Raw genomic sequence first — 26,735 nt, forward strand, 5'->3', positions numbered from 1 at the left:
ACGTCGTGATCGGGGCAGCTGTATCTTGGGCGTCTACATCCACAATTATGGGCGCTAACCTACCAACATGGACCGCTCGACATTCTGCTACTTACATGCACACAGCAGGCGGTGTGCTCAGTACCGTGCGATGCGACTTAGCGGGGCACTTGGCAACAGCTTCCCCGAAGCAACCCCATCTGTGCTTTATCTTCTATCTCAGGAATGTAGGCAAGCTATCTCCCGTGCATAACTCTATCTATCCCGTCCCAGTGACTCTATCACCGGAGCCTATTCGCGGCGTATGCACCCTTTTGCGTCACTCGATTCCCAGGACGTAGCGGGCTGGTCAAGGTGCTTTAAGTGGCCGGGGCGAATGAGCAGAGACTCCAAGGGTATCCTTCTGTGCTACCTCCACTCCATGTCAGGTCCAAAGTTTCGAGTTGCCATCTGGTACGTTATGCTGATATTTATAGGTTATGAGGCTCAATGCCCATGAGTCTTTTCCATGCTAGCGGAGGAGGCATTGGAGGCTTATGTCTTGCCGTTGCCCTCTCAAAGCACTCTGACATACAGCTGGATTTGTATGAAGCAACTGCGCGCTTCAAGGAGATTGGTGCTGGAGTCATGATGTGGTCGCGGACGTGGGAGATACTAACCCTCCTCGGACTGGACACCAAGTTCTCACAGATCGCGCATGCTCCCCCCGACGCTTCAATTGGTGAGTTGTAATCATGGTGGTTTGTATTGTACTCGAGCTTGCATCAGGTGTAGGATTTGACTACCGCAAATCCGACCAGCCGGAGGAAGGCCACCGCTTTCACTTATTTGAACTTCCATGTAAGTAACTCCTGCGTCTCTCGTAGATTCTTGTCTAAGACATATGACCTACGCAGATGGCTGCATCCGTTTCCATCGTGCGCACTTCCTGGATGTCTTCGTGGACGCACTACCAGACGGCGTCGCTCACTTCGGCAAGCGACTACTGTCCTACTCGCAAGGCTCCTCAGATGCTCCACTGGAGCTGCACTTCAGTGATGACACGACAGCAGTCTGTGATGTCTTGATTGGGTGCGATGGCATCAAGTCCACAATCCGCAAGCAAATGCTGGAAGAGAAAGCGAAGACTGGCCAGAAAGACCTACTGCAGCACATCGATCCGATATGGACCGGGACTATTGTCTACAGAGGATTGATACCAGTAGATCACTTGAAAGGTCAAGACGAGAAGAAGCATAGGACTGTTGAGACGCCAATGATGGTATGTATTGTCGGCCGAGGATTATTTCTCCGTCAGTGACGTTCTCGTAGTATTGTGGCAAAAGCAAGGCAGGTTACAGTCATGTCAACTGAACCCTCAGAGTCATTTGTGACGTTGCCATAGCACGTCGTCAGCTACTCAATCTCCAGTCGCAGCATCGTCAACGTTGTTGCCTGCACATCACGCCCTGAACTCGAAGGTACCACATACGACAAGTCATGGGTTGTTGACTGCACGCAGGAAGAGCTACTGGATTGTTACGATGGCTGGGAACCTGAAGTCGTGGAATGCTCAAGGTCAGCACGTATACGTTCAGATGTTGTGTCCACGTTTGACGGCTTCGATAGTGCATCGAGAAGCCCACACGATGGGCTATCCACCATCTTCGCCCTCTACCAACGTACGTATCAAACAAGGTTGCATTACTTGGTGACGCAGTCAGTATCCTCGCTGTGATGCGTGATCCTGCCCTCTGATACAGCCTCTTAGGCACACGGCATGAGCCCACATCAAGGCGCAGGTGCCGGACAAGCCATAGAGGTATGTCCCTACCGCGCATATCGACATGATTTCCGTTCATGACTGCCATGAACATAGGATGCATTCATCCTCGCCCATCTCTTGGGGCATCGTTCCACTACTCTGGTCACGCTCCCTCAAGCATTGCTCACTTACGAGCATGTACGACTGCCCCTCGCGAATCACGTCCTCCGTGGTTCCTATCAGTCCGGAACGATGTACGAATTCGATGGACCCCAAGGAGATGATCTACGGGTACTGGGACCGGCGATAGAAAGTCAGTGGGACTGGGTCTCACAGACTAGTCCGGCCGATGAGGCGGAGAGAGCAGTTGGTTGGTTGGCCGAGATAGCGAAGTCGCATCCTTAGCTTGCGGTCAATCCTCCTGATGTGCCACTGGCAATGATTCGAACCGTCAGTGTAGACCAGGTTGCGATGCAGACTTGAACTGCTAGGAAAACTGATTAGATACCGCTTTTTCACAGCTGATTATATACTGCCGGGTACAATTGTTGTTAATCCCTGGTAGTATATCGGTTAGTACACGCGCCTGTCATCTAGTACGGTGCGCGCGAAAGCGGGGTTCGACTCCCCGCCAGGGAGGTTCTTTTTGCAACCGTTTTGCACCGCTAAATCAATACGATTGGGCTCGTATGATGCGCAAGTACCATACTGTACCAGCCTGTAGCTTGTGCAAGTGTCGGGGACCGCTTCGGTGTAAAGCGACATGCGTTCAAAGGGCCACCTTTAGACTACCTGCATGACGTACTTAAGACATGGGGGATAAGCTCTGGAGAAGCTCTCATTGCCTCAGACTGACACCTCTCGCTTGCTCTCAAGTATTGCAATTGGTCGACGTATTCCATGTCATAGTGATACAGTACGTATACACCGCAATCGAAGTGCACGCGACCGTAATCAATAGGCTTGGCACACTCGCGGCCAATAGGACTAGGGGTGCGAACTCCCAACCAGCATTACTACACAGTTTGTCCTACTGCGCTTTCAACTTCTCCACGAGTTCGGGCACTGCATCGTATAGATCCGCTACTAATCCGGCGTCCGCGACCTGGAATATAGGGGCATCCGGATCCTACGGTTCCCTGTCTATCATCATGCCCTTTCGTAATGGTACATGACTTACCTTGTTGATAGCGACAATCATCTTGGAATCCTTCATTCCTGCGAGATGCTGAATGGCCCCGGATATACCGATAGCCATGTATAGCTCTGGCGCGACGACCTTGCCTGTTGTCCAACCTGCAGCGAGTTGTCTGCATAACCCGCATCGACGGCAGCTCGTGATGCTCCAATCGCAGCGCCGAGCACGTCCGCCAACGGCTCTAGGGTTGCATTGAACGTTTCGGCGTTCTTCAGCGCCCGTCCACCAGAGACGACGCGGCTCGCAGCTCCGAGCTCGGGACGATCCGACTTGGTTAGGTCGGTCTTGACATGCTGCGAGGGCGAGTTGGAGACTTCGACTGGGTCAACAGACTTGTCCTCCACTTGCGCGTCCTGCTCGAGAGCCGCTGCGAAGGCAGTGGACCTCACTGTGAAGAACTTGATGGGAAGCGACGACGGTGCACGGACAGTAGCGATAGCATTTCCTGCGTAGATGGGGCGAGTGAACGTTGTTGAGTTGTCGGAGCTATCGTGATCCAGGGATGTAATGTCGGAGACAGCGGGAAGGTCGAGCCGCGCTGCAACACGAGGCAAGAGGGACTTGGCGGAGGAAGAGTGGGACGAGACAACATGCGTGAACGGCGAGCCAGACGAGAGAAGTTTCTCGAGGAGTGGAGAAACAATCTCCGGGACGGGCACAGCGTATTGGGAGGATGTGCTGTGCAGGAGGGTGCTCAGACCCTTGAGTCTAGCACGGGCACGCAAGAATCAGACGTCTCTGGATCATGTCCACTATCGCGCTTCATGACTTACTTCTTCGCCTTCTCCACCACTCCCTTGACCTCATCTGGCCCACCGACAACGAGGCCAGTGACCTCGCCACCCAGTTGCTGCGCCGCTGTGAGAGCCGACAGGGAGCCAGAGTCGATGACCCCTGCACGATGCTCGAGGAAGACCAGCGCGTGAGGGCCGGGGACAGTAGCATAGCGTCTGCAAAGTGACCTGCTTGCAAGAAGATAGTGAGCTCTCAACATGGGCATGATGGGTGCTCTGCAATGAGAGAGCCTTGCTGAGTCAGGCTGCTCACGCTCACGGTGGGCTCGGATTCGGATTCTCGGAGTCGGATGGTCCACGGAGTCGAGTGACGCGACTGGCATCTACACGCTCACGTGTCGCCGCGTCCCCTGCGACCGAACTCCCTCCTCTTCTTGAGCCGTCATCTTCGCCCGCATCTGTCTCCCTTCATATTCCGACTGCGCCTGGCTTAGGGCTATACCCACTGTCGCCATCGTATCCGCAGTGTTTCTATTGATGTGCTATCGATGTGCTATATCTATGTCAACTCTTCGCCGTTTGAGATCAGCGCTGAACTGCCGCTGCTAACGTACACTAGACATGCCCCACGACACCAGGCCAATGGTGCTTCACAAACCTAAACATCTCCAACATCTATGGACGTCTTCTGTAGCTGAGAATCATTCCATGCGGCTCAAGGTTTGATTGGCTCTCAATCTATGCTCGAAAACGAGGCCTTTCAGCGTGCCGATAATACTTGCTGAGAAGATCTTCCTTAATATCACACACGAGGGGCTCCATGTGCGTGCCGCATTGTCAGGCAGCCGCCGTGCTGTATATGCTTTCTGGGGAGCTCCTGGTAGCGCTGGTAAGCCGATATAGCTTTGTGCTCTGTTGGTGAGAACCGCGCCGCTTTTCATCCCGTCCTCGCATAACCATGGCTGGACGAGCCCGAGAACCATGTCGATTTTTCAACACCCGCGCCGGGTGTAGGCGAGGTAATACCTGCACATTTGCCCACGACGGAGCAACCGCTTCTCGAGGTGAGTTTCATATACAAGTACTCGTAGATTGGCGACTGAGATTCTGTGTGCAGCCATGACCGTCTCCCTCCTTGGGTGAGGAGCACAGAACTCAGGAAGCGAAAACGCTCCCCCTGGCGTCTGTCGCGCTTTCTGGGCCGATGGGGAGTGCAGGCATGGGTTCCAATGCCGTTACAGACACGTCCCATCTCCGAAGCTTGCGCAAACTTCACAAGTAGGACAAACACAAGGGCTAGCCTTATCTGCGGTCGACACCGTAGCACCTTTGTTGACCGCAGGCGGCCTAGCGCGGCTGACGGAGCGAAGTACTGACGGATTCTTCGCTGTAGACCCTTCCAAAGAACTCGGACCATCCGAAGTTCACAATTACCTAAAGAGATATCTGTTTGATGACTACCGATTTCGCCATGTCTTGGATATGTACAGTTTCTTGAATCTCGTAGGGAATGCGTCCGCGAACAACGCGAAATGGGTGAGCGATTGCCTCTCCGAGCCGACCACACATGCTGATGAAGTGTACTTCAGTCACCAGAAGACGGGCAGGTATGCTGTCAGCTGTTTACGATGCTGCTTCTATTGACAAAAATGTCAACGTAGCTGCTTCTAACTACTCTGAGTACCGTGAGTTCGCCCATGCACTCATTGTCCTAAACATCTAGATGTGAGCATCACGGCAGGGAAATGGCCTCCGACGACTCAACGATATACTTTCGTGGGAGGATGTGTCGATTGGGCCGGTAGCCAGAGAATGACACTGTCGTTCCAGCGAGCTTACGTCCCTTTGCTGCGGGTAAGTGCATCAATGTCAGTACCAACAATTAGCTGATGGAAGCCGGATAGTATCTCTCCTCTGATTCTGTTGCTAATAGTATCGCCAGTCACGCCGTTAAGTACGTAGTCGAACATATTGGCCAGTGCTTACGCATACTGAGATACATTAGCGCACTATATGCACTACTCCTAGAGCACTGCGACCACTTCGTGAAGGTTGTACAGTCTTGCATGGAAGAAGCCATCAATGTCAGGAGATCCTTCAAGGATCCCCAGGCCCCTCGTACTGGCGGCAAAGACCCTCTGTTTAGCCAAGTGATCGCAGTTTTCGCGAAGGTTCTCTTTGAGTGAGCGATAAATATCCCATTCTCGTGCTTTGTTCACTATCTGACGAGTTCCGGCAGGGTGATCACACGGTTCAAGAACGTACTGGTAGCACACCCCGCGCTTCGCTCGCTCGTACTCTCCCTGCGACAATGGGCCACTTCCTGGGCTACCGGCATCGCGTCTACGCCCCCTACGTTCGACGATCCCTTTGCCACAACATCTCCTCAGGCACGGGACCATATCGTGCAGCATTTGAATAGCCAAGTCGATCGGCTTGTGTCTATTGTCGAGCGTAAGGTCGGCGAGGTGGAGCGCATTCAGCAACGGATGCAACAGCTATCTTTGGCTTCTGCCCCTGCGGGAGCCGTGAATGAGGGCTTATTGGCTGCTCTCGAAAACGCATACGAAGGACCCGGGCACCTCCGCCCAGACGGTCCACGTCACGACAATGACTCCGTTAACATTTCGGACATTCGGATCGCCCCCACGCACGACGAACTCATCTGTAGAACTCCGCCCTTCCTGCCTGCCAACCTGTATGGAGCTCCTCACCCGTTACCGGCTGAAAGCATGGAGCGGCTTCTGGATCTACAATTCCGCCTGTTGCGAGAAGAGCTAATGTACGTTACTCGTGGCCGGTGGGTTCTCGAGAATGTACTGATAGTCTTTTGTACAGTGCATCACTTCGCATGTCAATACAGCTCGTACTTGATGACTTGACATCCAATGTACACAACACGCGTCTCGCGGACCTCATGAAGCGGCGTGGCGGTAAATATCGCGGTCACGTCGCCGGTCAAGAAGCCGTCCTGTTCAACATCTACACCAACATCTCATTCGCGTCGATCACACCGGACCACCGTGGTCTCTCCATTGGGCTCGGCTTGGACTGCCCTCCGGGGCGCGCCCGTGCTCCTCAGGCCAGGGCCCGCGCCACGTTCTGGGAAAACATGAGCAGCAAACGACTCATACAGGGAGGTCTCGTCGCCTTGATCTGGAAGCGTCCGAACCGCGAGATTGCCGTGCATCTTGGTACGATCGCCAGCTCGACGCGCGACCTGGTCGAGTCCGCTGGCGTCTTGCAAGATCGTGTAGCTATTCGTGTCGCTTTCTTCGACGCTGAGTTTGAGCTGCGCGTAATCGAAGAACTGAAGCATTCAGCTCAGGATGAGGACGTCAAACTCCTCGTCGAGGCAACAGTCTTGTACGAGTCCGTTCGTCCATTCTTGGATGCCCTACGCGTCGAACCGGAGATCGTGCCGTTCAGTGACTACCTCGTACACCGACCACCTGGCTTCCTCAGCAGAACGAAGATCTCCCCGCCAGCGTACGCTCGCTTGCCCGCTTTCACATTCCAACTGGCCTCTCTCTTCCAGCCGGATGCGGGCGTGGATGATTTGAAACTCACCGTCACGGATCCGGATTCTGTAACCGGGGCACGTCAGCTGCTGAGAGAACGGAGCATCCTTGATCCCAGCCAGGCCGATGCGGTGGTGATGGCATTAACAAGTGAGCTGGCGATGATCCAAGGGTGAGTAGTTGCGTTTTTAACGCAGGATGATCGACTAATTCACATTGTATGTATAGACCACCGGGAACGGGGAAGGTACAGGGTATCATTTCATAAGCGACAACACTATGCTGATCCTCACCATTTAGAGTTACACGGGCGTACAGCTTTTGCGAGTCCTGCTCGCGAATGGAATTGGCCCCATCCTCATGATCGCCTTCACAAATCATGCGTTGGACCACCTACTGGGGTCTGTCCTCGACGCTGGGATCACGAAGAAGATCGTGAGGCTCGGCTCAAGATCGGGTGACGAGCGCATTGCGGAGTTCTCTATCGAGAATATGGAGAAGATAGCCGGCAAGTCCCGTCTTGATCGTGCATTTGCTGGTCACTACAGGGAACTGCGAAATGTTGAGGAGGAAATCAAGAAGCTCACGTTAGACTTCTGGAAAACAAAAGTCGACTCGGATGACATGTTGTCTCACATACAGCTTGCCTACCCGGCTCACTTCGAATTCTTCACGAATGCGCCTCGCTGGATCACGCTACTCTACGAATTGGAAAATTCTGGGGACGGTCAGGGTGCCTGGCGAGTCGCTGGACGAGGGGGCCGTGTCGAAGACGCTGACACCTCCCTTTACGCCCACTGGCTAGCGGGTCGCGACATAGATTTCCTTGAGCGCGCTCATACGTCTCCGCTTCATACAGAGGCAGAAACACCTAATGCACAGAGCGCCGCCCCGATCAGCAGTAACCGATATGACTACCTGGCATCCGCTCTGGACACCATGTCGAGGAGGACGTACTCGACTCTGCTCAGGTGACGGTGATGGCGCCTCGCGGCGATGATGAACTAGATGCCGACGACGACGTAGAGGTTCTGCCGCCGGAGGAGACTTGGATGTACGTCGTGGTCGAAGACTCGGAGCCGGATGCCTTGGAGTCGGCGCCGGAGTCTCCAATCAGAGTGAGTACGGGTGAAACTCCAGATGTTTTGCCTCCCCAGCCTGCGGGTCAAGGCACCACCACCATACAACCGACAGACTTTCGGAACGTAGCAGACTTCTTCCAAGCGTGCGGGCATCCTAGCATACCTTCAATACCGCACCATGATCGACCTCTGACTGCATTGCTGGACGAGGTTTCGAGGATATTTGGGCATATTCCAAGGCCGAACGACAGCGTTTCCACTCTTTCATTGAGTCAGAAGTCCGTGTATTGCTGCAGAGGACAAGAACTATGGAGTTCGAGCGTCTTCGGCAATGTCATCGCGATGTCGTGACAAAATACAATGAAGGAAAGGATGAGGTGAGTCTCAAGGTTTATGGCTTACTTAGGAAGCATGCTCAAGAGCGCATCTGCAGACACGACGACAACTCCTTCGAAATGTTGACATCATCGGATGCACGACCACTGGTATGTAGACCGAATGGATCGACCGGGACTTATTGCTGAGAGCACTTGTTTCTAGGTGCCGCGAAGTTGACATCCCTTCTGAAGGTGCGAAGGCAGTCATCGATCACTGTTTCAGTTGATTCATGGATCTCGCTTTCAGGGTATAGGACCTCGAGTCATGTTGATCGAAGAAGCCGGGCAAGTCCTCGAAGCTCATGTACTCGGAAGCCTTGTGCAAAGTGTGCAACACCTCATCTTGATAGGCGACCCTCTACAGCTGCGCCCGACTCTCAACAATTTCTGTGAGTTGATGGCTGCAACATCGGACTTCACGACCACCCTCTGACAACATTGTAGCGTTGTCCGTTGAGAACAAGCGTGGCAATATGCTCTATAAGTTCGACATGTCTCTCATGGAACGTCTGTCAAACGCGGGTCTCCATATGTCACAGATTGATGTTCAGCGCAGAATGCGACCGGAGATCTCACATCTCATACGGTAAGCCTGAATGAGCCTGAATGCATGTCCGTATGTTGACGAGGATCCAGAACCACCCTGTACCCGAAGCTCGAGGACCATGAACTTGTCAAACAGCACTCACATGTGCAAGGGATGGGCTCCGATGTGTTCTTCCTCACTCATAACCACGCTGAGAACGGATCGGAGGATGATTCAGTCAGCAAATACAATGACTATGAGGTGAAATGTCACTAATCTTCGATGTTCGTGCTTGACTCTGAGAGTTGCACTCTCCTTCCTAGGTGTCTATCATCAAGGACCTGGTGATGTACTTGCTTAGGTGAGTGCGCTGTCAAGTTAGCTAATAGATAATAGAAGCGCTAAATGTACATGTCCTCTACAGACAGGGTCCATATTCTGCCGAAGGTGACATTGTTGTTCTCTGTGCATACCTTGGGCAACTGGCTCGCGTCCGCGATGCGCTAGCCAGCCAAGTCGTAGTTGTGATTGATGAGCGGGATCAGCGAGAGCTGGACGACCATGAAGGAGAAGAGTCAGGAGATGAGACCGCGGCTGCTTTTGAACATGTGAAGGTCACTCGAAGAGTAAGTCGGCTTTCTGCCATGAAGTCAAGCACTTTCTCATCCTTCGCAGGTCCGTCTCCGCACTGTTGACAACTTCCAAGGCGAAGAAGCAAAGGTAAGCGGGTGCGGAGCGCGCGTAGCAACGCACTCATTGCGTCGTGACAGATTGTCATCCTCTCGCTTGTGCGGAATTCAGGAGGTGCAGAAGAAGACGAAGCAGTGTACGGCCACTCTTCCGCTCATCGGGCAAATATAGGCTTTCTTAAAGTAAGTCTTCACACCCATCACTGCGTGTCCTCGCTCGTTTAGTACCTCCGACGTTGAAGTCCAAGAATCGCATCAATGGTGAGTATTCGGAACGCTTTTTTTAGAATCAAACTGGCTGATTTCTACCTTGATCCAGTCGCATTGTCTCGGGCGCGTGAAGGCTTGTATATCCTTGGAAACACTATAGATCTGAAATCCAAGAGCTCGATGTGGAACGACGTCATCTCCGAACTTGAGCAACGAGGGTGTGTCGGTGACGCCTTTCCAGTTCGCTGCCATCGGCACCCGGAGCGCATGGAGTATATTTCGAAGGCCGGGCAGCTGGCGCGAATTTCTCCGGATGGTACGCACATTATTTCAAGAAGGGCTTGTTCTCTTTCCTGAACCATATCAGGCGGCTGCCTCCTTCAATGCGATACTCGTCTTGAATGCGGTCACATCTGTCCATACAAGGTATGTTCGTAGTCCTCATGATTTGCTCATGCATCGACTGCGGACGTCATGTAGTGCCACTCCGATGATCCCAACCATCGTTCAGTTAGGTGCGAGCAGCGCTGCACCAGGCTATGTGTCCGCGGGCACCCTTGTATGAAGCAATGCGCCACGTCTTGTGGTCGGTGCATGACTCGCGTTGAGAATGTGGAATTGCCCTGTGGTCACAAAGCGGCCTTTGTTCACTGGTAAGCGAATCAGCCACACATTTGAGTATATTTGAACGATGTATTTCAAGCTACCAACTCGACGAGCTGGCCGAAGTCATCTGCAATGTGAAGATCACAAAACCACTTCTTCGTTGCGAACATGAAGCGGAAATGACGTGCTCCCAAGATCCAGCGGGAGTCTCGTGTAGGGTCATCTGCGGCGGCATCATGGGCTGCTGTGGGCGAAGCTGCAAAGCTCGGTGTTCTCAATGTCAGCGCCTCAATGCGGCCGATGATTCCGTGACCGTGGTACTGCGCACAAATCACGTCGAACATCCATGCGAGAAGAATCTGTACTGTGGTCATCTGTGTGGAAAAGCTTGCTCGCGGAACCACGAGTGTACGACAAATTGCAAAGAACCCTGTAGGCAGGTCTGCCCGCACGCTCACTGTCGCTCTTACTGTTCGACACCTTGCGCCCCGTGCCAAGAGCCCTGTACATGGTACGTCGTTTCTATCATCATCTCCTCCCTGGTTAATCCAATACATCTAGGCAATGTGCACACTACATGTGCCAAGTGCCTTGCGGCTCAGTAAGTGTTGCGATCACGTAAATGGTTATTTTCTCTGACTGCTCCAAAAAGGTATGCGCTCGGCTTCCATGCGACAAGCGGTGCGAAAGACTTCTTGTATGCGGACATCGCTGCCCATCAGGTAATGTATCCCACACCAGGCATTGCCAGTACTTGACACTTACTATCCATAGTATGCGGCGAAGAGTGCTCGATCCAAGTGTGCCTGTCCTGTCTCGACGATGAAGCAAAGTCCACCACTGTTGTCGACCTCATCATGGGCTCCACACTTGCTATGGTTAACCCCGCAAATGAAACACTGGACGAGCTCCTCATTACGCTTCCGGGCTGCGGGCACGTCTTCACCGTCGAAACTTTGGATGGGATCTGCGCGCTGCACGAGTACTACACGCGCGATGAAGCTACTGGAAGATGGCTGGGACTGCAGGCACCACCCAGCGGCTTCCTCAAGCCACCGACCTGCCCCACGTGTCGCTCAGCTATCACCGCTCCTCGCTATGGCCGTGTTTTCAAGCGCGCTGACCTTGACATCCTAGAGAACAATGTTGCGTCTCACATGTCATGGTCCCTAGGACACATTCAAAGTGACATCGATGCTGTGTCCAAGGAAGAAGCCATCCTCCGTCTACGTGAAGTGGCGCAGAAAGCACCGGTCGGCAAGCGCTCCACACCCCTCAAGATCTGCCAGAAGAACCAGACGGCAATGCTCAATTCAACCCGCTATTCGCCCGTTCCTCGTGCTGCGCTCGACCCAGCCAACCAGAACATGCATGCTATCTTTTGGGCGAAGCTCAGGCGTGGAAAAAGGTGACCCTGAAGCTACTCGGGGCTTATGACAGATGTGTCAACGTCGCAAGCACTCGTTCTGCCCATCTACATGCCTGGGAGGCATCATTCTCATACCTCTATCAGAGGGAAATGGACGCCGCTGCGCAGGATCCCGCGCATGCTCCTAGGAATCCGCAGGAGTTTGCTATGCGTTCCGCACGCATGGGGGTCGGTCAGCCGCAGCCAAGAGCCGACAAACGCTTCGTCGTAGAGGCTATATGGACGTCAATCACACTTCGACTCCTCCTCGTGGATTTGACGACGGTGTGGTTGGAAGCGTTGCAGGCACGTAGCTCGTACCCAGCGGAGAACCGGCGTGCTTGGGCAACGTATAATTCCTTCGTCCTTCGGTCTTGCGCTGCAGATGTCGATATTGCCTCGACGATCGCCTCCCAGTCCGAGAGCCATCGTCAGCTCACGAAGAGCGCTCTACTGGGCATGCGTGTGGAGCTAGAGCAGTTCCGATTCAACTTGGAGACGATGAAGCGGAGCGGGAAGATGGGTGAACTGCGTGAGAAGCTGACAGAGCGAGCATGCTCGAAGCAAGAAGCGGCGGCTGTCATGGTCAAGACTGTCCTCGAGCGGCATCGTCGGGCACGAGCTGGGACTTCAGAAGAAGAATGGTTGGCCACGAACTTCACGCAGGGCACAAGCGTCATCGTTGAGGAATGGGATGCAATCGTCCGGTCTCTTCGTATGGATACCTTCTACCAACCTGTCTCCCTTGACGAGTTGACCGCAGTTGTGAAGAGCTTCGGGTTTGGTAAGCTGCGATGGATCTCATGGAATACATGCACTCACCATTGTCGTGGCAACGATAGCTCATGCCGGACATTACTACAAGTGTCCCAACGGGCATATCTATGTCATAGCAGACGTGAGTGTCTCTACCCTAGCTACAGTGCCCGGGCTGGTTCTCACGAGTTCATTCGGACATAGTGTGGTGGAGCGAATGAGCATTCAACGTGTCCCGAGTGCGGTGCGAGAATAGGAGGCTCCAGCCACCGCGTTGTCGATGGTAACGCACGAGCATTGGAATTGGAAGGGCTAGCTAGGGCCCAAGGTGCGATGGACACGCCGTGGCGATAGATATAATACGACGATCTTTGTACTTACGCGCGAGCCCGCGATCTCTTGGTGTTGGCAGCGAATGACCCATCTATCCTTAGTATTCTACTGCGTGATTGATGCAAGTCGACACTATGTACTTATCTGGACCACAATGACATACGTGACACGGCCGCTACGTCGCTGTGTCACTGTTAATTACCAAGACGAGACGACCAAAAGTCTCCGAACGACTTGCCTCCGGTACACATGTACCGGTGAGCTGCGCCCGACACCTGGTGACACCGTACACGGACTCGCCGCCGGCTAATCGATGTTAAATCTGTGTCGGCCTGTTCCTTTTTGAGGCTATGGCCAAGCTATCGCTCGTATGAGGTTGCACCACTGTAAGCCCGTTCTCAAAGTCCATATGGTCAGCAGTTGGATTGGTTCACTACACGTTCTCAGAACATACCGTGGCCTCCAGGTGGCCTCGTTCACACAAAACGTCTTGCTCCGACAATGCTCGCTCCGCTACGGGCGTGACGCGGAAGGGTCGCGAGTGGCGCTCGGGAGAATGCGCGCATCAGCGATCTGTCTACTGAACATTAGGCGGTACAGCTTCCAATTGATGGCCTTTACCGACCCTCTGATTGCATGTCCCAGGATGGCAAAAGCGTGAGGCGAATCCGAGCGTCATCGCCGCATCGCATCCTTGACGAATGTTTCCCTCCTCCCCATCGTCTGCGCGATGTTGCGAGGACTGCACCCACTGTGCGGTATTTGCTGGTTCTTCCTCGTCTGGTCGCAACTCGTCTGCTCTCAATCCTTCACTCCCGCTGCGATCCCACTAGCTGTCAGGTCGCCTTACTTCAGCACCTGGCTCAGTACGACCAACGGTACAGACTTCACTAATGCATGGCCGCAGTTCTGGTCAGGGACCAATGTTCGTCGATGTCCTCTGCTTATGCTTCCCGTACTCAACTGTGTATACTTAGGGCCATAATAATGGCTGGGCAGGTCTAGTCAGGGTGGACGGTGATACGTACAGATGGTTGGGAGCGGCACCGGGAATGAATGATACCAACCTCACCCGCTCACAAGTAACGCCTACGCGGACTGTTTGGACGATTCAGGCAGGTCCAATGAGCCTCACAGTCACCTTCCTTACCCCCATTGAGGTATGTAGCGCGTTCTCGTCTTATTGCTGTCGACTAACATACAGTGTGCAGCCCTCCGACTGGGTCCGCCAATCAATGCCTTTCTCTTATCTGTCATTTGAGGCAGCCGCGACAGACGGTAAATCCCATAGCGTCCAAGTCTACTCTGATGTCAGTGCAGGTGCGTCGTGTGGTCTCTTTCCGAACGAACGAGTATGGAAGCTAACGATTGCGACTCAAGAGTGGCTGTCGGGGAACTTGAGTGCCCTTGTGCGATGGAACACAACGACGACCAATCAGCTCATTTACCATCAAGTTGAGCTTCAGAATCCTACCCAATTTGAGGAAGTCAGCGACCAGGCCGTAGATGGCAGTCTTTACTATGCCATGGCGCAGGTAAGCCAGCAATTCTACGTACTGTGGATACGCACACTGATTGGGCTGATCTACTACAGGGCAAGAGTGCGACATACCAATCTGGCCAGGACTCCGTTGTCCGCGGTCAATTCGTTAAATCGGGTACTCTTCAGAACACCCAAGATACTGACTTCCGTTCGATCGCGCCGTACGTATGCATTCATATCACCCTCGCTCTCGAGGCTGATGCACATGTTTCAGTAACTACCCTGTGTTTGGTCTCGCTGTCGATCTCGGAAACATACAGTCCACTCAGTCTCCCGTGGTATGGTCTGTTGGCTATGTTCGGGATCCATCCATCCAGTACACAACAGGATCTGGGACGGTCCAGAATCGCAGCCCTTACTACGTCACGCAGTACTCCAGCGTGGAAGACATGGTGAGTAAGACTACCACTCAACTGAATGTCAGGCCATCTGATTTCTGAGTGCCTAGATGGGGGCGTTTGTGTCCGACTTCACCGATGCTGAGACCAGATCAACTCAGCTGGACAATGAGATTACGCAGAACGCGACAAACATCTCATCAGAGTACAGTGACCTGGTATCTCTGGCCGCTCGTCAGACCTTTGGTGCGATCGACATCACCGTGTCCCCAGGCTCAACGCGCAGTGGAACACTTCCGATGTGATGATATTCATGAAGGACATGGGTACGAGCAGGTCAGTATCTCGGATCTCGTACGATACAAGCGTTTTCTCTGACAGCTAGTCACTAGGCGGGTCAACCCTGTCGAAGTCATGTATGCAGCGTTCCCGATGTTCCTCTATGTGAACGCGTCATACGGAGGATCACTCCTGAAGCCCCTCTTGGAGTTCCAGACGTCGAGGATGTATTCCCTGCCGTATGCTGCGTCTGACCTTGGTGGGTGCTAGAGTAGAGTAGACGAACCACTGCTGACTAGTGAGCGCAGGCACGTCCTATCCACTTGCGAGTGGAGACACATCGTCAGGCCAACAAGGGCTCGAAGACACCGCTGACATGATTATCATGGCGCTCGCCCATGCAAGAGCTTCTGGCGACGGGTCGCTCCTCGTCCAATACGTGAGCCGTCAGCTTTCTGAATAGCGAAGGGAAAACATCCTGACATTGATTCCGTATTTAGTACGGCCTGCTTAAGTCATGGACGGACTATCTCGTGGAAAACTCGAAGACACCGGTCAATCAGTACGTAGTTTGCTCTGACAACATCTTCCATACCTGACCATCATGAACACAGGGTGTCCGCTGACAACCAGAATACAGCCAACATGACCAATCTGGCGATCAAGGGTATCATCGCGATCGAGGCGATGTCTCAAATAGCCACTGCCGTTCGCAACACCAGCGATGCTGATAACTATGCTGTGAGGCGCATGTTTCGTTGCTCTTGGGCGATGTCTGACGCGGATTGTCCACTCAAGGGAATCGCTTCGGCAGATTCGAGCGCATGGGAATCGTTGGCACTGTCGCAAAACGCGGCGCAGGGGCTGCTGTTCAGTTACGGGAGTTCAACTCCTGGGCGTTGATGTACAACCTGTATGCCGATCTCCTCCTGGGAACGAAAGTTATCAGCCAATCCGTGGGTGGTTCTTGCGTCATTGTGCTTCCGGACGCTGAGGTGTCTGTCTAGGTGTATGACCGCCAGGGCGACTACTACAATTCGCTAATCTCAGACGGGACGTGTAAGTGTTATCCTTACCACCTTTATATTCGGTGCTTATTCGTCTGCCACGTAGCGCGAACCTATGGTCTGCCGATCGACAGCGCAGACGCTGTACAGGGCAGCTCAGGTGAGTGCGGACTTTCCGCCTCTCTCCAGTCAAACCGCTGAATAAATTCTGTATAGCATGGCTATCCTTCACGGCTGCCACGGCGAACTCGAGCGTGCGGGACCAGTTCATCTCAATGATTTGGAAGCGCGCCACGTACAATAAAACGGCGGGTGTTTTCCCAGCGGCATATGATGTGGACAGCGGGGCGGTCACGAATGGTGCGGCTAGGTATGCCATGCATGGAACTTGTCCGTATGAAATAACTCACGTTGCGCATAGCCCCGCACAAGGTGCTATGTTTGCCCTTATGGCCCTTGACATCGCCAACAAGACGATCTCGCCGGGGACCGCGACATCTGACTCGTCGTCAGACAAACACATAGGCGGGATAGTGGGTGGCGTCGTTGGAGGTGTCGGCGGTCTCGCTCTCATCGTCGCTGCTGTCTTCTTCTGGCGAAGACGGAGGGCTCGATCGGCGCAGGTTACGTATGAGAAGACGGAGATTGACGAATCCGCGGTGGTCTCCCCCGAACCATTCCCATACCAGACCACGCCGTATGTGCCTCCTGCGGCGGACCAGACACAAACCACGGACACGTCACAGTCGCCGCCACCGGTACCGGTCATGTCTAGCAAGCTGCGCGAGCACCTACGACACATAACGCCGCACGCACCTGCGTCATCGGCGTCTGGCAGCGGCACGCACACATCGGGATCGAGGTATAGCCAAGATCCTCCTACGACCGCAGGTGCATCGACGTCTCCATCTGCGCGCAGCGAGATTCACGGCCTTCGAGCCGAGGTCGAGAATCTGCGGATGTACATGGAGCAGATGCACGCGCAACAATTGGAGGCACCTCCCAGCTACGCTGAGGAGTAACGGGTCTCACCACCTACCGTACCCTGTTTCGGTTGTAATGTACAGATGGACTAAGTACTAGCTATAGATAGTATCTCTCTCTTCCTCCCAATATTCAACGTATGCACTTAGTCTAATATTTACTTATTACGACCTACTGCAGCAACCTGGTGTTATTGCAAATGCTATCATAGGGCCCCGTGGACCCTTTTATGTGTTTTCCAGAGTGTCTGTCGCAGCAGCAAGTCAGTGCATGACAGTCTCGGGCAGCTCAGCTTGCGCGATATCTCCGAGTCCGCCAGCGTCCGCGCCAACCTCGCCGTAATCACATGGCGCCGTAATTACGCTCCCGCAACGCGATCGGCGTCTATTCTAACTAAGCCCCGCTCTCAGTGCCCTGTTCTTCTGTCTTGTCACATCTAGAACGAACACCATGTCTCTGCAGGGTCTTATATCTGGCTCGGAATGTGCTGTTCCTTTCAATCCGCTCTCGCAAGTGCTGAAGCACACGGAAGGAGACCGTAGCTTGCAGCAGGTACGTCGCTTGCACTGAACAAGTTACTACAGCGTGACTGAGAGTGTCTACAGGACAGGGTTGCGGGCCCGTCATCATCTCGGGTGCGACACGTCTCTCATATCACAGCCGTACTCCCTAACATTGCGTACCACGCAGCCGCTGCAACATCTTCCAGGTACATCGTCTGCCCCAGGAGCAGAACGGGATCTCGCACTCGCTCGCCAGTTCTTCGACGGCAATGCTCCCCACGGTGGGGGAAGTGCCTTCGCCCTTGCGCCGCAGATTCCGCACACCGCCCGGCCCATGGACGCCGCAATGCGATCCGGGTCTGATCTCAGCCAGGCGTGGAACGACGTTGACGGCCGACCGGCAGTGCAGAGCCAGGTTCCCCGCAGCCAGCTCGGACCGCAGATGAACTCGCATTGGGCGATGGAGTTCAGCAGCAACTCGGCTATGTCGCTGCCTGGTCCCGCGCAGGGCAGTAGCATGCAGCGCCCTGAGTGTGCGTATGAGCGGGCTACGCGTATGTCGGTCGACTCATGCGAAGTGACAGATAATCAGTCGTCGTACATGCAGTCGAGCATGTACCGCCCTATGATGGGCTCTGGGTACATGTATGGCGGTGGGGGCGTCAATGCTGTCGGCACTCCTCTTCAGATGTCCGACAAGGGGAAGGGAAAGGGAAAGGAGATTGACTTCGAGGCTGCATTTGCAGAGGCCACCGCTTCGTTCTCAAGTCAAGCCGACAGTGGCAGGATCGTTGAGGTTGGGGACGACGTCGGCAGCCTAGCAGAAGCTCTGCAGGAGACAGGGTTGTCTGAACACAGCGGTGCCCAGAGTGAGACGGAACAATATGCTAGTGATTTCCAACAGTGAGTTCGCTGTGATGGATGCTCCTGTGGCTCCGCTGACGATGGCGTATATACACAGTATGTGGGATCAGCTACAGAATTCCGAGGTCCCTCCACCACCGGAGGACATGGCGAAATGGGAATCACAATTCAACCAGCTGATGAACTCGCAGCGAGATAATGAAGAGTCCTTCGACGAGTACGGCGATTTCGCGCGGCAAGTGTGGGGCGAGGACCATGGTCACTACGAGACCGCGGCCAACGAGTCGCGCGTCGAGTTCACAGACGAGGGGCTACCCATTTTGGGGCCTTACGCCTTTGGTACTTTTATACCGTATTACATGACTATGCGCCCGTTGATGTCTTTTTTGGAAACAGAGCAGGAGAACAAATATCTCGACCCATCTACTTCGGGGCGGTCCCATCTGCAAGCAGCGAAGGATCTGCTCGAACAGAACGGGTCCTTATCCGAGGTGTCATTACTATTGGAGGCTGCCATACAGAAAGGCGAGTTAGGCGAGGGTGGCTATGAATCGTGGATTATGCTTGGCGAGGTGAAAAGCATGGATGAACACGAAGATGCCGCTATGCGTGCTCTCACTGAAGGTACCAGAAGAGCCGAAGAGACTGGCGCCACTGGTCAGGGCATGTTGGTAGGTCGTTCGATTCACCACTTTGCCCGTTAAATGTTAATTCGCACCACACAGTCCCTCGCTATCTCTTACACAAACGAGTCCTTCGAGCGTGCATCGCACACGATGCTACTGCGATGGCTCAAGGCCCGCTTCCCCGACTACCACATCTCAGAGGAAGTGTGGAAGTCCCTGAGCGGGGCCGGCTGGCATTCCCATGAGCGTGTCACCGAGGCATTCCTCGGGTTGGCTCGTGAGCAGTACAGCCGTGGCGAGATGGACCCAGACGTGCAAATAGCTCTGGGCGTCTTGTTTTACGCAAGCAGCGACTTCGACCGGGCCAAAGACTGCTTCGAGGCAGCCCTTGCGGCCCGACCGAAGGTAAGTTCGTTCCGCCGTACGCAGAATGTTCCGTGAATAGACTTTGTATCAGGATTATCTACTGTGGAACAGACTAGGTTCGTCGCTCTCAAACGGCAGCAAGCCTGAAGAAGCTCTCGGGGCCTACCGAGAGGCACTCCAACTGCGACCTACATACACCCGTGCGATCTATAATGTCGGCGTAGCTTGTACGTGTTCCGCATTCTTTGCTATCGCGGGGGCGGCTCACCACTTTCCGCTCCGTTGTTCCGTAGGCCTGAACATAGGAGCGCATAAGGAAGCCGCGGAGCACATGCTGGGAGCCCTCGCGATGCAGGAGGTGTCAGGAGGTGCAAAGAGCGACCAGCTTTGGTACACGCTTCGGCGGGTGTTCCAGTCGATGGTGGGTCCTCGCGCGTCTCGAGCGCCATTCTGTGACCTGATGACGTGCCGGTTTAGGGCCGGCAAGACCTGGCCGACATGGCGAAGTCGACGACGGACGTGGAGGCGTTCCGCAAAGAGGGCTTTGACTTCTAGACGTGCATCCGTGTATGATAGCGTTCGCTGCGTGACAATGCCAGGCTCGCGTGAAGGACGATGCGCCGTCAGCTGGCTCGCGGGACTGGGTGTGTTCGTGACGGCGGCGTGAGCTGAGGCTGAGGAGGATCGATGGACCAATGGGCGTCGCGTGATTGGACATCGATGTGACGCGACGGGACGTGACTCCGGACCGCGTCCTCGATCGCAGGGATCGGCGGGGCAGACTCATCCGTGTTATAACTGACCCCTGAGAGCGTATGGCCCAGTCCTCCTGCCCGGTTTCTTCAATTTTCCTCTTGCCTCTCATCCGCCATGTCCGCAGGAGACGTTGCAATGTACGTGCAGGTTATCTGTAGAGCCGGCCATTCGCTCACAACATTCTCAGCCACACGCTGCCCAAGACCACTGGGTCGAGCAATGTGAAGCTCAACAAATGGTCCAGCATCATCACGCAGGACAAGGTGAGCCAACCTCAACTTGTCTCGCAAAGCCGACTTAATACGCGTCATAGGCAAGGGGAGGTGCCCAGGCCATGCGTACGCCCATTGTCACCTTCGCAGGACCTCTTTCTTACTCACAAGCGTAGTTCATGCGGTCGGGCTGTCGGTGGAGGACATGGACAAGCCGCAGGTACGTATATGCGCCAATCGTCGTTGCGTACGCTCAAGCTCAATCACCGCAGATTGGCATTTCACCGATCTGGTGGGAAGGTACGCCGCGGATCCCTCGTCCAATGACATTGATGTTTGGTACTCAACTCGGGCGTAGGAAACCCTTGTAACTTCCACCTAGTGCGTGTGTTCAGTACAATAAGATTCAGTGTGACTGACATCTCGTGACTGCTCTATTAGCTCGATCTTGCGGTGAAGGTCAAGGAGGGATGCAAACAGGAAGGCCTTGTCGGCCTCACTTTCAACACTATTGGTGTCAGGTAAATAATTTCGCTTGTCGTGTTGCGCTCCTGCTGATTCATGCAACAGTGATGCTATCACTATGGGTACCGACGGTAAGCAACAGTAATGACTGCACCATCGAGGCCGATCCATTTACGAGGTTCTGATCGAAGGCATGAGATTTCGTGAGTGCAGCGTGATGAAAACTGGGGAATGGTCCTCAACGGATTACAGGCTACCGAGTCGTGACTTGATTGCCGATTCCATTGAAGCCGTGAGTACTTGACAGTCTGATTTAAGGACATCGCTGATCAACAAACGTCTCAGGTCACGATAGTACGCCCAAACGGAATTCCCGAGAAAATATAGCATTGACTGCAATTATCACAGGCCCAATACTACGACGGAAACATCTCGATCCCAGGGTATGCAGCATTATCCTCTTTGAGACGTGGATCTGACTTCGTGTAGATGCGACAAGAACATGCCCGCAACTGTTATGGCAGCGGCCCGCCACAACCGCCCGACGATCTGTGTCTACGGTGGCACCATCCAGCATGGTGTCCGCCAGGTCGACTGCCCTGCGCTCGGTCACAAAAAGGGTGATGACATGAACATCGCAGATGCCTTCGAGTCGTACGGTATGTACCTATGTTGACGGTGGAGCCGGCGAGCTGAAGACATTTGACTAGGTGCGTTCGCCACGGGGAAGATCAGTGACGAGGAGCGCCTCGACGTTGTCCGTAACTCGTGTCCTGGTCCCGGTGCCTGCGGTGGTATGTTCACGTACGTAGCGTAGCCCGTTATCCAGTATAGTTGACTAACATACTGGCAGCGCGAACACCATGTCGAGTGCGCTCGAGGTCCTGGGCATGTCGCTTCCCTACTCGTCCAGTATCCCCGCCACATTCCCCGGTGCGCATGCTCGGCTTCAACACGTCGTGGATGATATCTGACGCGCCCCCGAAACAGAAAAGGTCCAGGAGTGCTTCCGGGCTGCGCATTACATGAAGCGGCTACTCGAGCTCGACATTAAGCCGAAGGACATCCTCACCCGCGCATCCTTCATCAATGCCATCACCATCGTCAACGCCCTGGGTGGCTCCACGAACTCCGTCCGTACCTCCAATCCCCCTTGTCGCACCGCACGCTGACAGCGCCCGCAGGTGCTGCACTTCCTCGCGATGGCGCGCGCGGCGGACGTGCAGCTCACGATCGAGGACTTCCAGGACGTGCGCGACCGGACGCCGTACCTGTGCGACCTGAAGCCGTCGGGCAAGTACCTGATGGAGAACCTGCACCACGTGGGCGGCATCCCCGCGCTCGTCAAGTACCTCCTCAAGAACACGAACCTCATCGACGGCAGCACGTTGACCGTCACCGGGAAGACGCTCGCGGAGAACGTCGCGGACGCGGCGGACCTCGACTTTGACTCGCAGGACGTCATCCGCCCGCTCAGCAACCCGATCAAGTCGGTGAGTCGTTTCTCAGTGTGTGGCGGGGAGGGATGCTGAATCCGTGGCATACTGCAGAGTGGTCACCTTACGATCCTCCGTGGTAACCTTGCGCCCGGAACGGCCGTGGCGAAGCTTACGGGCAAGGAGGGTCTCCGCTTCGAGGGTGTCGCGAAGTGCTTCGACAGGTAAGGCTTCGCGCCTGCGCGGTGCCCCGCAGGGCTGACCGTGAATCCACTCCCACAGCCTGCCTCCTTTCTACTCTGCGTTGGAGGCCGGAGAGATCAAGGAGGGTATGGTCCTCATCTTCCGTTACCAGGGCCCCAAGGGTGCGCCTGGCATGCCCGAGGTCCGTCTGACCACGTAGTGCAACTCCTGCGCAATACTCACTTGCTCTCGCTCTCAGATGCTGGGCCCGACTGGTGCGCTGATGGGTGCGGGTCTCGGTGGTAAGACCGCCCTGATCACGGATGGCCGCTTCTCCGGCGCCTCGCGCGGGTTCATCATCGGGCACGTCGTCCCGGAGGCGCAGGTCGGCGGGCCGATCGCGCTCGTGCACGACGGGGACAAGATCGTCATCGACTCGGCGGGCGCACGATCAACTGGCTCGTCGACGACGCGGAGATCGCGCGCCGCAAGGCGGAGTGGGAGGCGGCGGAGCCGCTGCCGCGCGCGTTCCGCGAGAAGCGCGGCATACTGTACAAGTACGCGAGGGACGTCGCGCCGCGAACGTGGGCGCGTACACGGATTGAGGCTGCGGGCGAGGGGCTGTGCGAAGAGAAGGAACGAATGGTTTAGATGTATTCGTAGACGCGGCGTGTGTACAATGCAAGAAATGTCCTCGCATGGGTATGGTATCGAGTGTGCACAAGACTAGGTAGGTCAGAGAACATGGATACAACATGAACCAGACTTGGCTGGACCATTAATATGGAGACTGTTACTTACGCGCAAGGCTGTATATCTAGGAAAAGCTGTCCGTCATGGGGTATCCGGCCCGTTTCATGAATCGTGAGGATGTGTGCTCCTGGGCGAAAGTGAGCGAGCTGACAGTCGATCCTGTGGCGACAGCGCTGGTGACAACGTCGGGGACGGCAGCTCCTGCAGCGTAGGCAGCTGCGGGGCAGACTTCACTTGGCCCACGTCTTCGGGCTTCGACTCCGCCGCTTTCCCCTTCTCGTTCTGCTTCTCAGCTCGCTCTTCTCGTCCAGTGTCAAGGGCACAGTCCTCGCATGTTTCGGCTTGCCGTTGCGCCTGCGCGGGGGTCGCCGGCACGACGCGCTCGCCGGGGATGCGGAAGCCCTGGATGATGCGGGTCTGGCGGGAGGATGTACGCCTCGGCTTGGGCGGGGGGATGGCGAGCTCGCGGTGGTTGCGCAGGCCGGCGGAGCGGACCTGCTGGTGGCCGCGGTAGCGGCGGTAGATGTAGATGAGGAGCCGACGATCCAGAGGATGCCGATCGTCCCGCCAGAGACGGCCCCGGAGATCAGGGGCGTGAGGGCGCGCTGTCTGGATTATAGGAAGGTGAGCGGGGGGAAGGTAGGGAATTGTGTTTTCACGTACCCGTGGAGCGTGGCTTGCTCGGACTGCTGAGACGTCTCTGCGCCGATGACCGGGGACGCGGGGAGCGACACAGCTGGCATGCTAGCCTAGGGTCTTTCGCTGCTCGATGATATTGACGGTAAGCAACACTACTCATCTCGGAGACGGAAGGCAAAATTCACCTCGCAAATAATTTCCGTGCGAGGTTGCGATAGACGTTGCTTGCTCAGGCTGCGCTGGGTACGGGTACGGTACTGAGAGTAGTCAAAGGCAAGCGGAGGACACTACGGGAACCGAACCACGAATGGGAGGAGGAGAAGAGGAGGAGAGGGACGACAGTTGCAGGTGGAGGGGCATTCATTTGGTCATTGTGGGCCTGTGGCTGCACGTTGGTGCTTGGCTGCATGTCGCGCCACCGCTGCGCGCTCATGCCCCCGCATCGTCATCGTCGCCCTATTCAAGTTCGGACCACATTAACTCGGGTGTGACCTGTCTTCCCATCTGTTTGCCTGGACGGTCGAGCTCCCGCCTGTCTCCTGCGACGAGTGTGTTGTCCTGTGTTCGCTCTCTCCTGGATTCTCGACGACTTGGGGGAGCGCTCAACCTCGCCGCAAATGATGTCACTGGGATCCCACGTCCGAGTCGGGCCCTATCCAAGAATGCATCGCACCAACTCGCCGCTGTTCGGGCTGCAATCCTCTCTTACTGCATCGTGCCGTGCATGTCAGAGCATTGGGGGCAGTCACGAGTCGGACGAGCTGTATATTCACCTCGGTACGTTGCCGCAATGCATACAATATACATATTCAGTTACTAGTCGGGCGAAGCTGTGTCTCACCAAGAGCGTTTCGAAAAGGCAGTGCGAATGGCATGCACGCTGTCTATGGATCGGCAGGCGCACGAACATACAGTATGCGTGCTGGTAAGCTGCACCGGTGTTTTGCGATGCGTACCAGGTTTTTTTTTGTTTCCTGTGGCTTCGGAGAGCTGCAGTCAGGAGCGATCACGCACTCAGGACGGTGCATAGGACAATGAACGCTGGTTGGCACCGTGTATCCAATGCAGAACACGACGGTGATCGTCAAATGGCCGGGTAACGCGCAGGCATGGCGAACAGTGGCTAACACCCTTACGTCCAGCCGACCCAGCAATTGCAGACGGGCGATGAACGACTCATAGCCTTGCCCATCTCTTCCCGGGCGCGTCTGCTTACCGTGCTTCCTCCGATATAGTGCAAGGTGCGGCGCTTCGTATCACGAAACACCGCCAGTCGCTTCGTGAAGCCTGAGCAGAGCGCTGAACGTCCAGGTCGGTAACAGTTGCCGTCCTTCAGGTGGCATCCTAGCCATACGACATATCAACGTGGACGAGAAGAGTATGCAGGCAGCGCCAATCGCAGCGCTCAACGTCCAACGTCTGGCCACATCGCACTCCCGTTCTGATGGATCTATGTATTGTCTGCAAAGAGGTGCGCGACGCATGGAGCTTCGTTCATGATCTGACAGTTATTCTCGGGCGAGGAAGGACAAGGCGCGCATAGGGGCACAGCTATAGGGGGTCATGCAACAGCCACATCAATGATACTAGCACAGGTCAGTGGGTACTGAACACTTTTAAGTGCTGACAACCTCTCCATCCACGCCTCACGCATCCAGAGCCCTAGTCAAACACGTCCCACGAGCCTCACCAAAAGTAAACCACACCGCCGACATGTCCTACCAACCACTGGCAGATTACACAGCGCAGGGGCCCCACCCCGCGCAGGCGAATCCTAACACGGGCCACGCGAGGATCACCGGGGCCTTCGAGGGCATGCAATTCAAGATCGACAACCGGGACAGCAACACGATGCTTTACATGCGGCTGCAGCCGGGCTACGAGGTGCTCACGAAGCCGGGCTCACTCGTCTCGATGGAGGCGACTGTGCAGGTCAAGGGCAAGATGAACTTCACTTTGAAGAAACTCTTCACCGGCGGAGAGGTGCGTGAGCGGAGCTGATCGCCCGGCTTGCAATGTCTGGGTATAGTTGTTGACGCGAATCTGGTGACCTGTAGTTGACATTCGCCCACTTCTTCGGGCCCGGAGAGGTCGTGGTGGCGCCCGCGACGTGGGGCGACATCGCGCAGATCCAGATGGATGGAAGCTCGCCGTGGTACTACGGCAAGCACGCGTTCCTCGCGTGCACACCAGGCATTCACATGTCCACCAAGTCGCAGAGTTTCGGCAAAGCGCTCTGTACGCCCCCCTCCCCCTAGCCCACATATCTCCACTAATCACACCGTTTGCGTGCGCAGTCTCCGGCTCCGGCCTGTTCGTCGGCGAGGCGCAGGGCGCAGGGATGCTCTTCGTGCACGGCATGGGCGCGGTGATCGCGCGCGAGCTGCAGCCGGGCGAGCAGTGGATCGTGAACAACGACCACCTCGTCGCGTGGAACTGCCAGTACAATGTGGAGAGGATCCAGGCGGGCGGCATCGTCTCGACGCTGCAGAGCGACGAGGGCGCGGTGTGCAGGTTCACAGGCCCGGGGATGGTGTACGTCCAGTCGAGGAGCCCGCAGCATTTGATAAACTGGATTTCGGAGCACCTGCCGACGTCCGGGTGAAGGTGATAATATC

General features: G+C 55.2%; 8 protein-coding genes and 1 non-coding gene across 9 annotated transcripts; 7 read left to right on the forward strand and 2 right to left on the reverse strand.

Annotated features, from left to right (window-relative positions):
* The first annotated feature begins 84 nt into the window (after positions 1-84).
* B0H18DRAFT_976596 (FAD/NAD(P)-binding domain-containing protein) lies at positions 85-2,213 on the forward strand. The gene is made up of 8 exons (XM_048044181.1): positions 85-432; positions 495-700; positions 748-819; positions 876-1,240; positions 1,364-1,522; positions 1,588-1,677; positions 1,730-1,780; positions 1,838-2,213. Exons 1-8 carry the CDS (start codon positions 356-358, stop codon positions 2,126-2,128), a joined length of 1,311 nt encoding a protein of 436 aa, XP_047899263.1. The 5' UTR covers positions 85-355; the 3' UTR covers positions 2,129-2,213.
* A 65-nt stretch (positions 2,214-2,278) lies between these two features.
* Positions 2,279-2,362, forward strand: B0H18DRAFT_t28. Its single transcript has one exon. It is a non-coding gene; the product is annotated as a tRNA-Asp (tRNA).
* A 139-nt stretch (positions 2,363-2,501) lies between these two features.
* B0H18DRAFT_976601 (electron transfer flavoprotein alpha subunit) lies at positions 2,502-4,095 on the reverse strand. Its single transcript, XM_048044182.1, has 4 exons — positions 3,695-4,095; positions 3,043-3,629; positions 2,904-3,007; positions 2,502-2,852 (listed from the first exon to the last, which is right to left on the reverse strand). Exons 1-4 carry the CDS (start codon positions 3,919-3,921, stop codon positions 2,754-2,756), a joined length of 1,017 nt encoding a protein of 338 aa, XP_047899264.1. The 5' UTR covers positions 3,922-4,095; the 3' UTR covers positions 2,502-2,753.
* Positions 4,096-4,613: 518 nt separating this feature from the next.
* Positions 4,614-13,184, forward strand: B0H18DRAFT_1082344 (P-loop containing nucleoside triphosphate hydrolase protein; the record flags this gene model as incomplete). The annotated part of the gene is made up of 33 exons (XM_048031518.1): positions 4,614-4,719; positions 4,803-5,191; positions 5,245-5,262; positions 5,397-5,456; positions 5,486-5,509; positions 5,611-5,837; positions 5,895-6,437; positions 6,494-7,348; positions 7,405-7,423; positions 7,477-8,077; positions 8,185-8,294; positions 8,334-8,468; positions 8,498-8,635; positions 8,692-8,743; positions 8,799-8,827; positions 8,883-9,024; positions 9,080-9,221; positions 9,272-9,422; positions 9,485-9,522; positions 9,586-9,735; positions 9,812-9,881; positions 9,932-10,037; positions 10,170-10,376; positions 10,428-10,486; positions 10,541-10,713; positions 10,764-11,072; positions 11,103-11,177; positions 11,228-11,267; positions 11,319-11,388; positions 11,441-12,004; positions 12,031-12,858; positions 12,917-12,972; positions 13,035-13,184. The coding sequence occupies 33 exons, from the start codon at positions 4,614-4,616 to the stop codon at positions 13,182-13,184; spliced, it is 6,636 nt and encodes a 2,211-aa protein (XP_047899265.1).
* Positions 13,185-13,893: 709 nt separating this feature from the next.
* B0H18DRAFT_1082345 (uncharacterized protein) lies at positions 13,894-17,352 on the forward strand (the record flags this gene model as incomplete). The annotated part of the gene is made up of 16 exons (XM_048031519.1): positions 13,894-14,088; positions 14,141-14,323; positions 14,375-14,483; positions 14,544-14,698; positions 14,758-14,867; positions 14,921-15,098; positions 15,191-15,307; positions 15,331-15,380; positions 15,437-15,582; positions 15,632-15,762; positions 15,824-15,885; positions 15,938-16,064; positions 16,145-16,279; positions 16,331-16,382; positions 16,437-16,490; positions 16,547-17,352. The coding sequence occupies 16 exons, from the start codon at positions 13,894-13,896 to the stop codon at positions 17,350-17,352; spliced, it is 2,610 nt and encodes an 869-aa protein (XP_047899266.1).
* Positions 17,353-17,764: 412 nt separating this feature from the next.
* Positions 17,765-20,228, forward strand: B0H18DRAFT_868895 (TPR-like protein; the record flags this gene model as incomplete). Its single annotated transcript, XM_048039975.1, has 10 exons — positions 17,765-17,866; positions 17,920-17,949; positions 18,005-18,350; positions 18,402-18,720; positions 18,779-19,020; positions 19,078-19,352; positions 19,407-19,712; positions 19,765-19,900; positions 19,967-20,094; positions 20,151-20,228. 10 exons carry the CDS (start codon positions 17,765-17,767, stop codon positions 20,226-20,228), a joined length of 1,962 nt encoding a protein of 653 aa, XP_047899267.1.
* A 315-nt stretch (positions 20,229-20,543) lies between these two features.
* B0H18DRAFT_1114354 (dihydroxy-acid and 6-phosphogluconate dehydratase) lies at positions 20,544-23,330 on the forward strand (the record flags this gene model as incomplete). The annotated part of the gene is made up of 20 exons (XM_048033101.1): positions 20,544-20,566; positions 20,617-20,692; positions 20,743-20,767; positions 20,818-20,861; positions 20,914-20,941; positions 21,000-21,022; positions 21,083-21,162; positions 21,212-21,237; positions 21,298-21,398; positions 21,452-21,460; positions 21,515-21,549; positions 21,596-21,765; positions 21,817-21,904; positions 21,960-22,039; positions 22,097-22,239; positions 22,291-22,599; positions 22,657-22,766; positions 22,825-22,927; positions 22,985-23,222; positions 23,284-23,330. The coding sequence occupies 20 exons, from the start codon at positions 20,544-20,546 to the stop codon at positions 23,328-23,330; spliced, it is 1,758 nt and encodes a 585-aa protein (XP_047899268.1).
* A 125-nt stretch (positions 23,331-23,455) lies between these two features.
* B0H18DRAFT_1174574 (uncharacterized protein) lies at positions 23,456-24,221 on the reverse strand (the record flags this gene model as incomplete). Its single annotated transcript, XM_048035922.1, has 3 exons — positions 23,456-23,973; positions 24,021-24,087; positions 24,142-24,221. The coding sequence occupies 3 exons, from the start codon at positions 24,219-24,221 to the stop codon at positions 23,581-23,583; spliced, it is 540 nt and encodes a 179-aa protein (XP_047899269.1). The 3' UTR covers positions 23,456-23,580.
* Positions 24,222-25,968: 1,747 nt separating this feature from the next.
* On the forward strand, positions 25,969-26,722 carry B0H18DRAFT_1082349 (DUF124-domain-containing protein; the record flags this gene model as incomplete). The annotated part of the gene is made up of 3 exons (XM_048031520.1): positions 25,969-26,100; positions 26,175-26,355; positions 26,415-26,722. The coding sequence occupies 3 exons, from the start codon at positions 25,969-25,971 to the stop codon at positions 26,720-26,722; spliced, it is 621 nt and encodes a 206-aa protein (XP_047899270.1).
* Positions 26,723-26,735: the final 13 nt, after the last annotated feature.

Source organism: Fomitopsis serialis, assembly GCF_022376445.1.
Source record: "Fomitopsis serialis strain Sig1Antser10 chromosome Unknown B0H18scaffold_4, whole genome shotgun sequence".
NCBI lineage: Eukaryota > Fungi > Basidiomycota > Agaricomycetes > Polyporales > Fomitopsidaceae > Fomitopsis > Fomitopsis serialis.